This window comes from Oryctolagus cuniculus, chromosome 2, assembly GCF_964237555.1.
Source record: "Oryctolagus cuniculus chromosome 2, mOryCun1.1, whole genome shotgun sequence".
Taxonomy (NCBI): domain Eukaryota; kingdom Metazoa; phylum Chordata; class Mammalia; order Lagomorpha; family Leporidae; genus Oryctolagus; species Oryctolagus cuniculus.
The window spans coordinates 46,059,389-46,079,285 of record NC_091433.1 but is presented as its reverse complement, the minus strand read 5'-3'; the positions used below and the strand labels follow the sequence as shown (position 1 = coordinate 46,079,285).

The 19,897-nt window shown below is 40.8% G+C and overlaps 1 protein-coding gene and 1 pseudogene across 2 annotated transcripts in view; one reads left to right on the top strand and one right to left on the bottom strand.

The window, feature by feature from the left end:
- ELP3 (elongator acetyltransferase complex subunit 3) overlaps positions 1–19,897 on the top strand; it is a 120,218-nt gene that overhangs the window by 42,869 nt on the left and 57,452 nt on the right. For both annotated transcript variants that reach the window (XM_002709449.5, XM_017337875.3), the window contains exon 10: positions 4,589–4,782. In XM_002709449.5, the coding sequence (XP_002709495.1) occupies positions 4,589–4,782 (194 nt within the window). The remainder of the gene's footprint in view (positions 1–4,588; positions 4,783–19,897) is intronic.
- On the bottom strand, positions 9,321–9,789 carry LOC127487172 (large ribosomal subunit protein uL13-like; annotated as a pseudogene).

Here is a 19,897-nt window from a genome sequence, read left to right as displayed (position 1 = left end):
ACACAGACAAAAGTTCACTTTTTATAGTTTCAAAACTTTACATCAGAGTAATATATTCATAAGTATATTTATATAATATTATTATAAAATATATGATTTATATAATATGATTATAAAAGTCAAAATATACTATAAGTACTGTAACAGAAATCAGTATGCTTTAGATGGCGCTTCTCTGCTCTCCTGGCTTGGATCCTTTCTTTTCTGGACCTTAGGTTATCCTCTTTATTCATTACTCCATTTTGTTGAAACATATTTTCTGGCAGCTTCCTATAAACAGATTCATGGGGTAGGTATTTGGTGTAGCGCCTAAGCCACTGCTTGTGATACCTGCATCCTGTGTTGGAGTGCCTGGATGACTCCCTTCCTAATTCCAGCTTCCTGCTAATGTGCATCCCTGCGAGGCAGCAGGTGATGGTTCAAGTGTTTGGGGCCCTGAATCGAGGCTTGCCCAGCCCTAGCTGATTTATGCATTTGGATGTATGGAAGATAATTGTCTCTCTGTCTCTGCCTCACATACTCTGTTGCTCTAGCTCTTAAAAACAAAAAAATGTTCATTTTTAAAAAGACTCATCATGGGAAGTAAGTTCTTTACATGTTTAAAAGTGTTTATTCTACCTTACACTAGGCTAAAATTATTTTCCCTTGGGTTTCTCCCATTTATTTATTTTTGACATTACGCTATTGTCTTATAGTTTTTAGCACTGCTCTTAAATAACCCAATAGTGTTCTGATTCCTAATTACATATTTGTTAATTCTACGTGTATATATAACCTTGTTTTTTTTTTAACCCCCTCTGGTATTTTGGAAAGTTCTCTTTATCCCGTAGGTTGTAAAATCTCAGTGTTGTATCTTAGTAAGAAATTTTTAGTTAATTGTGCTAGACATTGAAGTACCCTATCACCTGGGAAGTTTTCTTTCACTATTTAATTTCTCTTCCCATATTCTGTGTTCCTTCTGTTAAGCAAACATTGGATCTCCTAGACTGATGATCTAACACTCCTTTCTGTTTTCTATTGCTTTAGCATTTCTAGTCTGCTTTCTTTTGCTTAACTTTATCTTTCAATCTTTGTATTAAATATTTTTGTTTCTGTTGTGGTTTTAATTTGCAACATTTTTTCCTTTTATTCTAGTTCAGTTTTCTACAACATCCTGTTCTTGTTTTATGAATGCAGTATCTTTTTCTTGTCTTTCTGAAGGAATTAATTATAGGTTGTTTTTTGTTTTCCTTTCCCTCTAGAGTGCCTCTATTTCCTTCAGGTGCCTTTTCTCTTGTTACTTTGGTCTGCCTGTCACATTCTAGGCTTTCTCCAAGTTCCAGGTGATGCTTAGCCAAATGATGATGCTGTAAGAGTTGGGGACTGAAAGGCCAGATGGCCTGTGGTAGCAGGTTGCTGCTATGTTTCCCTGAAGGATACGCATGTCAGGCACTCCTCTCCTTTCTTAGGGTGTTTCTAAATAACAGTATTGAACTCTTTTATACTAATTGAAGATGAACTCTCCAGCAGCCTGCTTGAGGGTGGGTGGCAGGAGTAAATTACAGGAAATTGACTTCTGGCCCCAAGGGGGCAGGCCAGTCCACCAGTCAGCTTGCTTGCTTTCGATTCTCATCCAGCCCTTCCTTTGTGCCTGGAATCTTTGAAGTCCAGAAACTCTGCAGTTTCTCTAGGGATAAAACTTCTCATCTGCCTGTACAGGGGAGGTACAAAAAAATAAGAGATAAATCTCCGAGTACAGACTGATGCAGTTACCTAGTGTTTATTTCCATCTCTTTTCCATCCTGCCAATACTTCTGTTAGCCTTTCTGGGACTCTCTGGTATGACTGAGCTGGTCTTTCACTAAAATCTCCTTTTTGCGATACTTTGCAATTTTCTTCACTTGCAAAGTCACCTACCAGTCTTCTAACCATTTTCTTCCAAGAATTTGTTGGAAGACTTGTCCCCCTTGTCTGTTATTCTCTGTGTTCTTCTAGGTTTCAACTTCTTAAAGTTTTTTTTTTCCTGTTATTTTAGTGTAGTTTTGGAGGGAAACATTTTAATTCTCCATGTTTAGCCAAAGTCCAGCGAAATCCAAGCTATCTTTATTCTGACAAAAGGCGAATATAAGGCCATATGTCTCCTAAACTTAAACAAATACCGGAAGTACTTTTGTGAAATCTTGCATTCAAATGTGACTTCTGATGAGGTGGAAATGACTCACGTAATACTCTCTGTGGATGGCTACAAAATATTTATATCAAATACCTGATTAATCTTTAAAATGTATATGTTACAGAAAAAAAACAATTATAGAGGAATATCTCTTAAGATCAAATGATGTGTAAAGAATATAGCATTTAAGAATGTGTCAGAAATCAATGAGAGAGATCGAAAAGTCTATAATTACATTTCTTTGAAAAGCAAGTTAAACAATGGAAAGTTTTGTAAGAATAATGTAGCAGGAGGTATTCCTTTTTACATTGTGTAAGGTATGGTACTATTGGCTGGGTAGATACTAATGACACAGTAGGAGAGGGAACTGTGTGAATCTTCCTTCATTCCTTCAATACATACCGTGAAAAATCAGGATTAGAGCCAATTATCAGCGCAAAGTCATGCAAAGAAGAGTGCCTGGTGTCTCCTTGCTGCATCTCAGAAAAAATAAGGCAGCCAGCTGGGATGAAACAATACAAGAAGTAACTGTGCCAAAAGTCGATGCGTTGGAGGTATTGCTGAGTGTCCAGATAACAAATGAACAGTGTGTAGCCCAGGTTAGGGATGGTGCCAGTTGGTCTGAGGACACAGTACTCACATCCAGGTATCAGTAAACCTTCTCTGTAAGGGGCCATGTAGTGGACATTTTAGGTCTTGAAAGGCAAATGATCTCTGTCACAACTTTTTGTTTGTTTCTGTCACTATTTTTTTTGTCAAGATTTGTTTACTTTCTTATTTGAAGGGCAGAGTTACAGAGAGAGAGAGAGAGATCTTCTCTCTGCTGGTTCACTGCACAGATGGCTGCAACAGCCAGGGCTGGCCCAAGCCAAAGCCAGGAGCCTGGCACTCCATCTGGGTCTCCCACATGGGTAGCAGGGGCCCAGACACTTAGGCCATCTTCTGTTGCTTTCCCAGGAATATTAGCGGAAAGCTGGGTTGGAAGTGGAGCAGTGGGGACTCAAAGCCGCACTCAAATGAGATGCCTGCATTGCAGGCAGTGGCTTAACCTGCTGCACCACAGCACTGACCCCTGTCACAACTTCTGGAAAAAGTTCAATCAATTAAATGTATTGTGTTATTAAAGGAGAATGTTGTATGGAGGTCAAGGCAAATATCTTGTGTGATGTTACTAAGGAAGAAATATGAGGACACTTCAAAAAGTTTGTATTTAAAAGTTTGAATTTAAAAGATAAGTTTTTTTGGGTGGAGGGGGGGGCACTGTGGCACAGTGGGTTAATGCTCTGGCCTGAAGCGCCTGCATCCCATATGGGCACCGGTTCTAGTCCCGGCTCCTCCACTTCCCATCCAGCTCTCTGCTATGGCCTGGGAAAGCAGTAGAGGATGGCCCAAGTCCTTGGGCCCCTGCACCCACGTGCGAGACCCAGAAGAAGCTCCTGGCTCCTGGCTTCGGGTCGGTGCAGCTCCAGCCATTGTGGCCAACTGAGGAGTGAACCAGCGGATTGAGGACCTCTCTCTCTCTCTTTCTCTGCCTCTCCTCTCTCTGTGTAACTCTGACTTTCAAATAAATAAAACTTTTAAAAAAAAAAAAAAAGGTAAAGATTTTGTGTGTGTGTGTGTGTAAAATAATAATCATTTTCTATGAACTTTTCAAGACCCCTGGTACAGAGTTCAGTGAAATGTTTTTTAAGTGGAACAACTAGTATTTGAAAGTCAGGGAGGCATCTCTGAAGAAGTAGCTTTCCAGGGCTGGCGCCGTGGTGCACTAGGTTAATCCTCCGCCTGCAGCACTGGCATCCCATTTGGGCGCCAGTTCTAGTCCTGGCTGCTCCTCTTCCAGTCCAGCTCTCTGCTATGACCTGGGAAAGCAGTAGAGGATGGCCCAAGTGCTTGGGTCCCTGCAGCTGCATGGGAGACCAGGAAGAGGCTCCTGGCTCCTGGCTTTGGGTCAGCTCAGTTCCAGCCGTTGTGGCCATTAGAGGAGTGAACCAGAGGAAGGAAGACCTTTTTCTCTGTCTCTCTCTCTCACTATCTGTAACTCTGCCTGTCAAATAAATAAATAAAATCTTAAAAAAAAAAAAAAAAAAAGTGGCATTCTAACTGAGAGCTGCAGATTGAGTAGGTAAAGAAAGTTTCCAGGCAGAGGAATTTGCCTTTGCCGAGGGAGACAGGCAGGGTGGTAAGTAGTGATGTGAGAAGACATGGCAACAGCAGACAAGGCCTGGACTACAGAGGGCCTTGTAGGCCAGCACACACTTGTTTTGCTCCAGTGAGGCTACAAAATCAGTTTCTGTTCTGCCAGCATACCTTCCCTTGCAGAAAGAAAAGGCAGCTCGGGCTGGTGGCATTGTGAGCAAAGCTGGCTCAGGATTGAGGCTTCACCATGGGTTACCTGTATAATGAGTGGAGAAGTGATTTTCTGTTCTCTGTTCACAGGAGTTTTTTGAGAACCCTGCTTTTCGCCCTGATGGCTTGAAACTCTACCCTACGCTGGTGATTCGCGGAACTGGGCTTTATGAGCTTTGGCAATCAGGAAGATACAAGAGTTACTCTCCTAGTGACCTGATAGAGTTGGTGGCTCGGATCTTAGCCCTGGTGCCTCCGTGGACTAGAGTGTACCGAGTACAGAGGTAGTGTGTTGTCTTGTATTCCAGAAATAATTGCTCACTAGTCTTAGCTGTTTACAATTTCTAAAGGGAAAAGAAGAAATGATTTCATATGGAGGGTGTCTAATTTTTTGTTAAATTTTGTTAATTTTGTTAAAAATGAGATATCTGGAATGCTATCTGTAAATACGGAGGGATAGAAATGAAAGAACAGCATGTCCAAACCACGTCACTGGTATTCATGCTTATTTACCTGTCCTGTTGCTCATCAGCCTGGAGATGGAGTCATGATGGAACATGGCGGTCCTTGCTTCTGAAGTGCTTTTGATCTCTCAGGATTTCCTCTTCCAGGTCCACTTCAGGCTGGATACAGGAATGGGTGTGAGAGGAGCAGGTGTAGCCATGTGACTTATCCTTTTATTAGGTCCTCCAAAAGAAAAGCAAAGAATGGAAGCAATCATTCTTTGCAGATATTAACATAAATATGGAGAAAGTATGCCATTTTCCTGAAAGCTTAAAAAAATTATCTGAACTGTTTCTTCCTAGAAAAGAGAAAGTAGGATCTCATTGGCAATCATGGGCCTATTTATTAACTAGAAACAGAACACTCAGGAAAAATTTTAGGATCCACAAAGTTACCTGTATCCTTCCAATCTTTTTTTTTTTTTAAGATTTATTTATTTATTTGAAGATCAGAGTTACACAGAGAGAGGAGAGGCAGAGAGAGAGAGAGAGAGGTCCTCCATACGATGGTTCACTCCCCAATTGGCCACAATGACCAGAGCTGTGCCAGTCCAAAGCCAGGAGCCAGGAGCTTCTTCTGGGTCCCCCACATGGGTGCAAGGGCCCAAGGATTTGGGCCATCTTCCACTGCTTTCTCAGGCCACAGCAGAGAGCTGGATCGGAAGTGGAGTAGCTGGGTCTTGAACCAGTACCCATATGGGATGCCGGCGCTTCAGGCCAGGGCGTTAACCTGCTGCGCTAGGCCCCCAATCTTTTTTTTTTTTTTTTTTAAAGGTTTATTTATTTATTTAAGGGCAGAGTTACAGAGAGAGGGAGAGAGAGAGATCTTCCATCCACTGCTTCACTCCCAAAATGACTGCAACGGCTGCAGCTGGGCTGATGTGAAGCCAGGAACCAGGAGCCTCTCATGGGTGCAGGCATCCAAGCACTTGGGCCGCTTGCTTTCCTAAGCCATCAACAGAGAGCTGGATTGGAAGTTGAGCAGCTGGGACTCAAACGGGCGCCCATATGGGATGCCAGCATCACAGGCAGAGGTTTAACCTAACACACCACAGTGCCAGCCCCGTATATGTCCAATCTTAGCAAAGCCATTTTCACCAGTTTGCCAATAGCTACCTACATAAAGCTAAAGAGTGACAAAAATTCATGTACAGTCAACTGCTGTAGGTAGTAATCCACTGAGCTTGAAAATGTGTTACTAGTAATATAAAACAGTGGATACTTAAAGCAAGCAGAATTATCAACTACTTAAGGAAAATTATAAAGTATAAAATAAAGGGTTTGCTTAAAATTTGAAGGACATGTACACCATACTTTATCTGTAGCATTTTTGATTTCTCACGATTTGGAAATCATTGGCCTAACTCTAGAATGGAAGTTACTTATATGAATCTGTGATTTTAAAAATACTCCTAAGGAGTGGTGATTTGATACTATTAAGATGCCACTTGAAATGCCTGCATCCCATTTGGAGTACCTAGGCTGGAGTCTGGCTCTGCTCCAGGTTCAAGCTTCCTGCTAAAACTCGCCCTAGGAGGCAGTGGCGGTGACTCAGGTTAGGTCCCTGCCACCCATGTGTGAGACCCTGATTGAGTTCCTGAGGCCTGGCCCAGCCCTGGCTTTTGAGGCATTTGGTGAGTGAACCAGTGGATAGAAGCTTGTTTTCTGTCTCTCACTCTACCTCTCAAATAAAATAAATAGATAAAATTTTCCAAAAAAAAAAAAAGTCATCTTACCTAAAAATACCATACCTAAAATGTGTAATTCTTACCAAAATAAAAAAGATACACATGGGGCTGGCACTGTGGCACAGTAGGTTAATACTCTACCTGTGGCGCTGGCATCCCATATGGGCGCCGGTTCTAGTCCTGGCTGCTCCACTTCCCATCCAGCTCTCTGCTATGGCCTGGGATAGCAGTAGAAGATGAGCCAAGTGCTTGGGCCCCTCAACTATGTAGGAGACCTGGAGGAAGCTCCTGGCTCCTGGCTTTGGATTGGCACAGCTCCAGCAATTGCAGCCATTTGGGGGGTGAACCAGTGGAAGGAAGACCTTTCTCTCTGTCTCTCCTTCTCACTGTCTGTAACTCTACCTCTCAAATAAATTTAAAAAAAAATCTTAAAGAAAAAGGATACACATAAAAATGCTAAGGAGATATTGAATCTAAAAGTCAACTGTTAAAACTACCTACATTGTCCTTCCTCTTCCTTTTCAATCCTTCTGAAACAGTTCAGTACAAAAGATGTTCCCTGGGGCCAACCAGTGTGGAGTGGGTACCCACAGGGACCCAGGTCAGGGAGGGTAGGTCATTCATGTGAAGGAGGTAAGAGCTGGTGCAGGCTGGTAAAGCCCAAATGTGGTGAACAGAGCATTCGTTCCCACTGAAGGCTGATATGGTACCAATGGCAGAGCTGAGCAGAGTGTAGGGGAGGGGGCAGAGTACAGAACATAGAGGACAGCAACAGCAGCAGACTGACTACTTATGGGAGCTATTCTAATCAGTAGATGTGTTAAAGGAAATGAGTGCGGGGTTTATCCAAGAAGACAGTTAATAGTGTGAGAACGGGGGAGAAGTGCAGACTCAGTGGTGTAGCGTGGGAAATAGAAGATGGTGGTTTGAACTATGGTTTCAACATATAGATAGGTAGATATAGAAACTAATGCAAATGTAGTAATGATAACAAGTGTAATAGGAGTGTGTGTATGTGTTCTGTAGCAGTGAGTGCACCAGTTTCCAGATCTTGTTTTCTAGACATCCTCCACTGAAAGGAACCAGGGTTCCTTGGAAAAAATGGCTTGTTGCAGGCCTGGGACAGGGATGGTACAGGATGAACCTTGAGCTTAATTTTTTAAAATTTAGGAAGTATTTTTTTTTGTTTATTTGAAAGGCAAAAAGAGGTACCAGAAATCTTCCATCCTCTGTTTCATTCCCTAAGTGCCTACAACAGCCACATGATGGTAGGGACCAGAGTTCTTGAGTCATCAGCTGCTATCAACCAGGGTACAGGGTGCACATTAGCAGGAATTCAGAAATCAGGAGTGGATTCAGGACTTAAACTCAGGCAATCCGGAGTTGGCACTGTGGCGTAGTGGATAAAGCTGCTGCCTGTACTGCCAGCATCCCATATGGATGTCGGCTCAAGTCCCAGCTGCTCCACTTCCAGTGCGGCTCTCTGCCGTGGCCTGGGAAAGCAGTAGAGGATGGCCAAGTCCTTGGGCCCCTGCACCCACATGGGAGACCCAGAGGAGGCTCCTGGCTCCTGGCTTCTGATGGGTGCGGCTCCGGCCATTGCAGTCAACTGGGAAGTGTACCAGTGGATGGAAGACCTTTCTCTTTCTCCCTCCCTCCCTCCCTCCCTCCCTCCCTCTCTCTCTCTCTCTCTAACTCTAACTCTGACTTTCAAATAAATAAATAAATCTTAAAAAAAAAAAAAACTTAGGCAATCCAATATTCCAATATTTGATGTGGGTATCTCATTCTTTTTTTTTTTTGACAGGCAGAGTGGACAGTGAGAGAGAGAGACAGAGAGAAAGGTCTTCCTTTTGCCGTTGGTTCACCCTCCAATGGCCGCCGCGGCTGGCGCGCTGCGGCTGGCGCGCTGCTGCCGGCGCACCGCGCTGATCCGATGGCAGGAGCCAGGAGCCAGGTGCTTTTCCTGGTCTCCCATGGGGTGCAGGGCCCAAGCACCTGGGCCATCCTCCACTGCACTCCCTGGCCACAGCAGAGAGCTGGCCTGGAAGAGGGGCAACCGGGACAGAATCCGGTGCCCCAACCGGGACTAGAACCCGGTGTGCCGGCGCCGCTAGGCGGAGGATTAGCCTAGTGAGCCGCGGCGCCGGCCGGTATCTCATTCTTAACCACAGTCTTACACACTGTGCCAAATACCTGCCCACATACCTGTAACTTCTAGTATCAGAATATAAGGAAATGTTGAAAGACAGGTGCAGGAACCATCTTGAAGAGCTTCCATTGCCCAAATCTGGGACAATTTGTGTATCAGAATACATATTGATTTTAACAAATTATAACCAAGAATAAAATAAGAATCCATGAGTCCATTCTGATACATACACACACACACACACACACACACATGATTGATAAACTACAAGTATGATTCAGGAACATATTTAGAGTCAATCCTAATTGTCAGATTCCATATTTGCCCACTCACTTTAGTTTATTTGTGACTCAGAATCAACACTTGTGGCACTTTTGCAGTCATTCTCAGACGTGGAAAATGTGTCACCTGACAAACGTGTTCCTAGCTTATGTCAGACATGGTGGTGCTCTGCCTTCTTGTTGCAGTCTTTATTGGGCTTAGACCTGAAGTCCACGTGTCCTGAGGACATCTGTGATTTTGTTAATTTTCTTCTTTACCTTCTTTTCCTCAAGTTTCCATAACTTCATGGGCTGCTTTTTCTTCCAATAATGGATCTTGGCCTTTTCCTTCTTCTTCTCTTGTCACTGCCTGGTACATCCAGCCAACTTCATGAGCCAGGTGCCCCAAGTAGGCAGACTTTCTCATAGGCTTCAGATGTACAACCTTGAGGACTGCAGGAACCGCCATCTGCTTTTCTTGTCATTGAACACCTTGAGGCAGTCCAGGACAGCCTGGCCCCAAGTTTGCTAGAATATGCGGCTGAGGGCCTAAAAGTGATAGGGGCCGTGAGAGGGGTTGGTGTTCATCCACTTGGGAACAGAGGCCAGGTACTTCAGCCACAGTGGCCACCAGGTGGCCCAAGAGATAGCCTCAGCCATCCAGCACCAGGACCTGCTCCTCCGCCATCTTCCACAGCAGCCAGAGTTATTTAATTTGCACTGTAAAAAAAAAGGGGGGGGTGAGTCCTTTTTGCAGTTTGCTTATTGCAGTGTTTAAAAAATATGCAGTTTGTTGGGGGTTCACTTTAAGATGTCCCCTAACACACTGCTGAATGTGCTCTCTGCACTGTGCTGTGCCTTGTGAAGAAAATGCATGTGTTGGATGGGCTTTGTTAAGGCACCAGTTGTAGAGCCATTGGCCACAAAGTTCAGTGCTAATGAATCAGTGATACACACTAAGAAAGGTGTCTATACATAAACATATAGGAAACAAAGTTCTGTATTGATCATTCAGTTGACAAAAATATTACCACCAGAGGCTCTCAGAAATCTAACACTGCATTTCCTGTAGGGCAGTGACTCATCATTTACGAAATCAGTGTCCATGCTGACTTTGTAGAACATGACCACCCACTAACTGCTTACTGCATTCCAGTGTAGCTAGAATTGATCATGCACGGTTTCAGAAAATCTCCCCGAAATATACAGATTACCAAGTGGGAAAGAGTAATGTGGCCAGGAAAAGCCTGGCAGCTGAAAGGGAAGGTTATCAATAACAGTATAGATCACAGTGCATTCCACCAGCACAGCAGCGCTTCTGTGTCATTCAGCCAAAACTCCATGATCTGAATCTCATCATGATGAGCAGGAGCTGCTAGACAAACCCAAACTGAGGAACACCTAAAATATCACTGGCCCATAATCTTCCAAGTATCAGGATCAAGGGAGGAGAGAATTCCATTAGGTCTGAACCAGCTCCTTTTTCTGATAAAACTGAATATGGTGTAAGATTACAATGATAATAAAGTATCCATGTTAATTTTCCAATTTCAATGGTTGTATTTGTGGGGAGCAATCCGGACTAGACTGAGTTACTCGAATTAAGACTTATTCTATGCATCTGCTCTCCCACAATATGGCGCTGGGAGAGAAGTAAACAGCTTCCGCACAGCTGCCTCCGGTTCAACCAATTAACTGTAGGACTTGCTCCTGATTGGAGAGCAGCGTACTCGGCGTGTGGGCAGCCGAGTTGGGATTGGCAGAGAAGGACTATAAAGGAGGAGAGAAACGGCATGCACGGGGAACATCTATGGGGAACATCTAAGGGGAACACCTGTGCAGCCCCCGAGGGAGCCGGCCGGTGGTGTGCCGCTCCCCTGCGGAAGTGGGGAATGCGGCCAGGGGGAACTGCCCTTCCACGGAGGTGGAAGGGATAGTAGCCAACCCGGGAAGAACCAGCAGCAAACCCGGGGAGGGCCGAGCAGACGAAAGAACAGCGCAGGGTCCTGTGTTGCTCCTCCACGAAGAGGGGGAGCGACAGTATTGTGTTTATGTAAGATAATATCTTTATATGAAATCCTCAAAAGTGTTCTGAGAGTGTTGAGACATCTTGTTAATGACTTAACTTTGAAACAGTTCAGGAAGGTAGTTATTTGTACCACACTTGGAACTTTCTGTGATTTTGAGATTGTTTAAAAAATTTTAAAATAATGGAGTAGAAAACAAAGGTGCAATAAATAGCATTAACAGAGGCAAAGGGAAAAATAATTTGCATCTAACTGACATAGGCAACCAGAGAACAGTGAGGATGCTTCTACCAGCAGCAGAGCGTGGCAGCAGATATCACAGAATATAGATACCAGTTTCCTATCCAGAGATACCACGGTCCCTTGCCGCAGTAAGAAGCATGGATCACAGAGGCCATCAGAAGCAGAATGTGCACTCTCCCCCTTTGTTTTCAGCTGGAGATTTCTTACTGCCGTAACCATTGAGTCAAAAGCAGCAGAGACATTGCTATAACATTAAAAGCTTAATTTTATAGACTTATAAAATACCACTATGGGTCATTATCCTAGCCTACCACCAACTGAGAAAATAAGGACTTGAAGAAAACAAGTGCAGCAAATCTAATCTCTAAAGTGTTTGTGAGGGAGGAGTAGTACACATGGATGTAGGCTTGAGACTTTTAAAGTGATAACTTCACTTCACAATTGTGTGGGTGAGTTGAAACTTAGTGGGAAGCTATAAAGCAAGAGGTTGTGGTGAAATCTCTTGTAAAATGGGGAATTAGTAATATCCTTGGTGAGTCTGAGCACAGTGAATTGTTTGAAGGTAGTGATGACTCAGTTGCTAACAAAGTGAATGCCACTGGTAAAGAGAGTCATCTGGATTATTCTAGCCATGATTCCACATTTTCATGCTTTAGGACTGGTGATTTACTTAATTTTGAATGTGATCATTGCTAAACTTTTTAATATAAAGACTAAAATCTGTGTAGTACTTTCTACTCTGTTTTTATTGTTTGATGTTTTTAATATAATCATTTGTTATGTAAGTTTTCATTAGCATTCATTCTTTTCACTATAGCTAGCTTACTGTGAACTAATGTTCAATAAAGCATGTTTTTGATGAGCATGGGGAAAATTTCTTCAAATATGTTACTTTGTTTTGCATTGGATATTTCTGAAGAATTACTGTGGCTTACCTGCCTAAGAATTCATTCATATTTATTATATTTTACTTTTTACTCATTTTATTTACATATGTTCTGTTTTTTTATTTTTAAAATTTATTTTCGTTTTATTTGAAAGGCAGAGAGGCAGGCAGATAGATCATCCATCAACTGGTTCATTCCTCTGATGCCCATAATAGTCATGGCTAGGCCAAGTCAAAGCCCGAAGCCTGGCACTAAGATCAGGTCTCCCACGTGGGTAGCAGGGACTCAAGTGCTTGAGTTGTTTTCTACTGCCTTTCAGAGTACGCTTTGGCAGGAAACTGAATTGGAATCAGAGGAGCCAGGACTTGAACCAGGCACTCCTATAGGGGATACAAGCGTTTCATGCAGAGTCTGTCCTACTGCATCGAACGCCTGCTCCCATGTTTTTTTCTGTATACAGTCAGTCCTCTGTATTCATAGGTTTTGCATCTGTGGACTTAACCAGCTACAGAGTGAAAAAAAGATTTTTCAAGAGGAAAAAAGATGTTGTCATGCTGAACATGGATAGATTTTTTTCCTTGTCATTATTCTCTAAAAATATTGTAGAACTATTTACATAGCATTTAAATTATATTAGGCATTTTAAGTAACAGAAATAAAGCGTATGGGAGGATGTGTGGAGGTTTTATGCAAATAGTAAGGCATTTTATGGAAGGACTTGAGTATACACAATTTTACTATCCCCAAGGATTCAGGGTCCTGGAACCAATCGCCTACAGCTACCAAAGGACTACTCTAGTACATTTTAAAATGATCCAAATTTCTTTAATGTTGCAACTTTTATTCTCAACAGTCTCTGAATTCTAAACTAAGCTTGTACTGTGCTGAGGTAGTCTATTCATATGAGATTTCATTTACTAGTCAATGTAATGTGTCTTTTGTGTCTGCTCTGTACCACCATTCTGTGATTCCAATGTGTTTCTTTTTTAATCTTGTGATTTTATATTTTTTTCAACAGAATTTGTAGAATATTGCTAATTCTCCAGAATGTGTGTTTTCTTCCTTGTTTCTAGCCAGTGTTTTATTAACATGGGCAAAAACTCTGCCAAGCTATTTTAAAGCCACTTTGAATATATGTATTTAAACAGGCCTCCATTATTTTTTCCAAAAACTTCCCTTTAAAATTGGGAGTCATCTTTATATCAGTACATTCCATACAGTGGCAGATGTGCCATTTGCATTTTTATATTCCAGTTCTTATTAAAGATGTACTTTTTGAAGATTTTTATTTAATGAATACAAATTTCATATGTACAGCTTTTAGGAATATAGTGTTTCTTCCCCCTATTCCCATTCCTACTCCCATCCTGCCTCCTACTCTCTCTCCCATTCCATTCTTCATTAAGATTCATTTTAATTGACTTTATATACAGAAGACCAACTCTAAACTAAGTAGAGATTTCAACTGTTTGGCACCAACACAGACACACAAAGTATAAAGTACAGTTTGAAGACACGTTTTACTGTTAATTCTCACAATACACCTCATTAAGGACAGAGGTCCAACATGGGGACTAATGCACAGTGACACCTGTTGTTGATTTAACAATTAACACTCTTATTTTTGACCACCCTAGGCTCTTGACATGAACTGCCAAGGTTTTGGACGCCTTTTGAGTCCATAAACTCCGTCGGTATTTAGACAGGGTCATAAGCAAAGTGGAAGTTATCTCCTCCCTTCAGAGAAAAGTACATCCTTCTTTGATGGCCCCTTCTTTCCACTGGGGTCTAACTCACAGAGATCTTTCATGCAGAACAGTTTTTGCCACTATGTCTTGGCTTTCCATGCCTGAAATGTTCTCATGGGATTTTCAGCCTGATCCAAATGCTTAAGGGCTAATTCTGAGGTCAGAATGCTGTTTAGGGTGTTTGTCATTCTATGAATCTGCTGTGTGGACTGCTTCCCATGTTGGAACCTTCTCTCCTTTGTAATTCTATCTATTGTTATTACTAGACACTTGGTCTTATTTATGTGATCCCTTTGACTTTTGGTCCTATCTATATAATCAGTTCCACACTTAATATGATCACTTTATCACATAAGATGGGATTAGTACCACGCAGTTAAATGGGCTTTGGAGTCCCATGACAAGTTTTTAGCTTCACCCTTAGGAGTAAGTCTGTGGGAATGTGTGCTGATCTATACAGCTCCTTCGTCTCTCATTCCCACTCTTACTTTTAACTGGGATGTATTTTCAATTGACTTAATACACCTATGATTAATTCTCTGTTAAGTAAAGAGTTCAACCAATGGTATTAAGTCAAAAAAAAAAAAAAAAAAAGAAAAAAATGAAATAACAAACTGTTCCTTGACAGTCATGTCAAGGGCTGTTCAAATAATTGCTTTTTGTGTCAGTTTCACTTCCAGAGGTTACCTTTTAGGTACTCTGTTAGTTATCACAAATCAGGGAGAACATACGGTATTTGTCCCTTTAGGACTGGCTTAATTCACTAAATGTGATGTTTTCCAGATTCATCCATTAAGTTGCGAATGACTGGGATTTCATTTTTTAATTGCTGTGTAATATCCATAGAGTACATAGACCATACTTTCTTTATCCAGTCTTCTGTTGATAGGCATTTAGGTTGAGTCCATGTCTTAGCTATTATGGACTGAGCTACAATAAACATGGAAGTGCAGATGACTCTTTTATTTGCTGATTTCATTTCTTTGGGTAAATTCTGTGGAGTGAAATGGCTGGATCATATGGTAGACTAGATTCAGATTTCTGAGGTATTCCCAAACTGTCTTCCATAGTGGCTTTACCAGTTTGCATTCCCACCAACAGTGGATTAGGATACCCTTTTCTCTACATCCTCACCAGCATTTGTTGTTTGTTGATTTCTGTATGAAAGCCTTTCTAACTAGGGTGAGGTGAAACCTCACTGTGGTTTTATTTGCATTTCTCTGATGGCTAGTGATCCTGAGCATTTTTCATGTGTCTGTAGGCCATTCGGATTTCATTTTTTGAGAAATGTCTGTTTAACTTCTGTACCCACTTCTTCACTGGGTTTTCTTTGCTGTTGTTGAGTTTTTTTGATCATTTTGTATATTCTGTTTATTAGTCCTTTATCAGTTGCATGGTTTGCAAATAATTTCTCCCATTCTGTTGGTTGCCTCTTTTCTTTCCTGTTTCTTTTGCTGTACAGAAGCTTCTCAATTTGTTGTAATCCCACCTGTTAATCTTGGTTTTTATTGCCTTTGCCTCTGGGGTCTTTTCCAGGAACTCTTTGCCTATGTGATGTCTCACAAGGTTTCCCCAGTGCTCTCTAGTAATTTGATGGTATTGGGTCATAGATTTAGGTCTTTAATCCATTTTGAATGGATTTTTGTGTAAGGTATAAGATAGGGATCCTGCTTCATATCTCTGCATGTAGAAATCTAGTTTTCCCAGCACCATTTGTTGAAGAGACTGTCCTTAGCTCCTTGGTCGAATATAAGTTGGTTATAGATGAGATGTTTGAATTGATTTCTGGCATTTCTATTCTGTTCCATTAGTATATCAATCTGTTTTTGTACCAGCACCAGGCTGTTTTGATTATAACTGCCTTGTAGAATGTCTTGAAGTCTGGTATTGTGATGCCTCTGGCTTTATTTTTGTTGTATAAGATTGCTTTAGCTATCCAAGGTCTCCTGTGTTTCCAAATGAATTTCAGCATCATTTTTTTCTAGAGCTGAGAAGAATGCCATTGGTATTTTGATTGGTATTTCATTGAAGCTGTAAATTATTTTCAGAAGAATGGACATTTTGATGATATTGATTCTTCTGATCCATGAACATGGAAGTTTTTTCCATTTTTTTTATCTCCTCTTCTATTTCTTTCTTTAAAGTTTTGTAATTCTCATCAGAGAGATCTTTAATCTCCTTGGTTAAAATTATTGCTAGGTATTTCTTTTTTTTTTTTTTTTTTTTTGTAGCTATTATGAATGGATTGACCTTAGAAGTTCTTTCTCAGCCATGGCATTGTCTGTGTATACAAAGGCTGCAGTTTTTTGTGTGTTGTATCCTTCTATTTTACCAAATTATTCTATGAGTTGCAGTAGTCTCCTAGTAAAGTCTTTTGGTCCTCCTATATATATAATCATATCATCTGCAAATAAGAATAGTTTGATTTCATCGTTACTGATCTGAATCCCTTTGATTTCTTTTTCTTGCCTGATGGCTCTGGTTAAAAATTCTAGGCTATCCAGAATAGCAGTGGAGAGAGTGGGCATCTTTGTCTGGTTCCAGTTCTCAGTGGGAATGCTTCTAGCTTTTCCCCATTCAATAGGATGCTGGCTGTGGGTTTGTCATAAATTGCTTTGATTATATTGAGGACTGTTCCTTCTAGACCCAATTTGCTTAGAGTTTTCATCATGAAAGGGTGTTGTGTTTTATCAAATGCTTTCTTGGCACCTATTGAGATAATCATATGCTTTTTGTTCTTCAATTTGTGAAAGTGATGTATCACATTGATTTGCAAATATTGATCCATCCCTGCATACCAGGGATAAATCCCATGTGATCCGGGTGAATGATCTTCCTGATGTGTTGTTGAATTCGATTGGCCAGAATTTTATTGAGGATTTTTACATCTATGTTCATTAGGGACATTGGTCTGTATCTTTCTCTGTGGTATCTTTTCTGGATTTAGGGATTAAGATGATGCTGGCTTCATAGTAGGAATTTGGAAGGATTCCCTCCCTTTCAGTTGTTTTGAATAGCTTGAGAAGAATTGGAGTTAGTTCTTTAAATGGTAGAATTCAGCAGTGAAGCCATCTGGTCCTGAGCTTTTCTTTGTTGGGAGGGCCTTTATTACTGACTCAATTTCTGTCTAGGTTATGGGTCTGTTTAGGTTTTCTTTGTCTTCATGGCTCAATTTAGGTAGGTTATATGTCTCCAGGAATCTGTCCATTTCTTCTAAATTTCCCAGTTTGTTAGCATATGGCTCTTTGTAGTAATTTCTGATGATTCTTTTTATTTCTGTGGTGTCTGTTGTTACATTTCCTTTTTCATCTCTAATTTTATTGATTTGGGTCTTCTCTCTCCTATTTTTGGTTAGTTGGGCCAGTGGTGTGCCAATTTTGTTTATTTTTTCAAAAAAACAGCTTTTGTTTTGCTGATCTTTTGTATATTTTTTTGTTTCAAATTTGTTGATTTCTTCTCTAATTTTAATTATTTCTTTCCTTTTACTGGTTTTGGGTTTAGTTTGCTATTTTTTTCTAGATCCTTGAGGTGCATAGATAGTTCATTTATTTGGTGCCTTTCCAGTTTCTTGATGGTAGGCACCAGTTGCTGTAAACTTTCCTCTTAACACTGCTTTTTCTGTATCTTACAAATCTTGGTATGTTGTATTGTCATCTTCATTTCCAGAAATTTTTTGATTTCTCTTTTGATTTCTTCTATAATCCACTCTTCATTCAGTAACATATTGTTCATTTTCCATGTGTTTGCATATGATGTAGGGTTCTTGAGTTGTTGATTTCCAGCTTCATTGCATTGTGGTCTGAAAATATGCATGACTTTGATTTTTTTGAATTTACTGAGACTTGCTTTATGGCCTAGCATGTGGTCAATCCTAAAGAAAGTTCCATGTACCGGAGAGAAATATGTATACTTGTTGGCTGGCTGTAGGGTGGAAGGTTCTGTAAATAAGTGCTAGGTGTATTTGATCCATGGTGTCAATTAACTCTGTTATTTCCTTACTCTTTTTCTGTTTTGTTGATCTGTCCATTGCCGAGAGAGGGGTATTGAAGTCCCCCATTATAATTGTATTTGGATCTATATCTCCCTTTAAATCCTTTAACATCTCTTTTAAATAGCCAGGTGCCCTGTGGTTGGGTAGATATACATTTATAATGGTCACATCCTCCTGTTGAATTGATCCTTTGATCATTTTATAGTGTGTCATTCTTTGTCTGTTTTAGTGGTTTTTGTGTAAAAGTTATTTTGTCTAGTATTACGATGGGCACACCAGCTCTTCTTTTGTTTCTGTTAGCATGGATTATCTTTTTCCATTCTTTCGCTTTCAGTCTGCGAGCATCTTTGTTGGTAAGATGTGTTTCTTGTAGGCAGCAAATAGATGGATTTTCTTTTTTAATCCATTCAGCATTCTGTGTCTTTTAACTGGGGAGTTGAGACCATTTACATTCAGTGTTACTGTTGTTAAGTACAGACTTCACCTTGCCGTGTTTCTGTAAATAGTTCTGTTTATGTACTTTGGATTTCATTTGTTTTGCTGGGTAATTATCTACTTTTCCATGATGTTCCTGTTTCTGTGTTACTGTGTGTAACACGAGCTTGAGTATGTTTCCTAGGGCTGAGTGAGTACTTAAAAATACTTTCAATCTCTGTTTTCTGTGGAAGATCTTTATTTCTCCTTCATTCATAAATGAGAGTTTTGCAGGGTACAGTAATTTGGGTTGACAGTTTTTTTCTTTTAGTACTTAGAGTATGTCTCAGCATTCTCTCCTTGCCTGTAGGGTTTGTGATGAGAAGTCTCAGATGAGTTTAATCAGGTTTCCTCTGAATGTAATTTGGCATTTCTCTTGTGTACATTTTAGGATCTTTTCTTTATATGTTACTGAGGAGAGTTTTGCCACCATGTGTCCAGGTGAAATCTTTTCTGGTTGTGTCTATTGGGAGATCTGTGTACTTCCTGAACTTGGATGTCTCTTTCTTTCTCCAGAAGGGGAAAGTTCTCTGCTATTATTTCATTAAGAAAGCCTTCTAATCCTTTCTGTTTCAATGCCTTTTTGAATTCCTAGGATTCAGATGTTGGATTTTGGCAGATCTCCAACTGTGTTTTTCAATTTCCTGATTTCTGCTTGTGTTTGGTCTGTTTTTTCCAGAAATTTGTCTTCTAGTTCTGACATTCATTCTTCTGTTTCATTTACTCTATTATTAAGACTACCCACTGTATTTTTTTATCTGCTCTATTGAATTCTTCATATCCAGTATTTCATACTGACTTCTCTTCAGTATCTTAATTTCTTGGGAACATTTTTCATTTAGGTTGTGAATTTGATTGCGTCTAAGTGACGATTAATTTTCTGAATTCCATTTCTGGCATATCCTCAATCTCTTCTTCTTCTACTTCTGTTATTGAAGAGGTAATATAGTGTTCCATTCTGGGGCTAATGCTGTCTTCCTTAGTCTTATTAAAATTTTCCCCCGTTCTTCATCATTTCCATTTCTTTTTATCTTTAATATATGTCTTGGTGCTTGTGATGAGGTTTCCCTCTGCTATGAGCCGCTATGTGTTTGTGCATTACCAGTGGAAACACGAAGCCCCACCTCTGTAAGTCCTGCTCTCTTCTGGATGGTGATGGGGGCAGATAGGAGAGCTCTGGTGCACTAAGCTCCACCTACTTGGGCCGGGCTCTGGTGTGTGAAAGGAGCTAAGAATTTCAATGTTTAGAACTTCTCCCTGTTTTACAGCTTGTGTGGTGGGAGAGGGGAAATTACTCTGAAATGTTGTGATCCTTGTTCCCGGGTTGGGAGTTGTGGTGAAGTGGCCCCCACCATTGATGGGTAGCAAATGCAGTAGCACCGTGTTTACATTCGGAGATGTAAACAGACAATATGGCTTCTCCCAG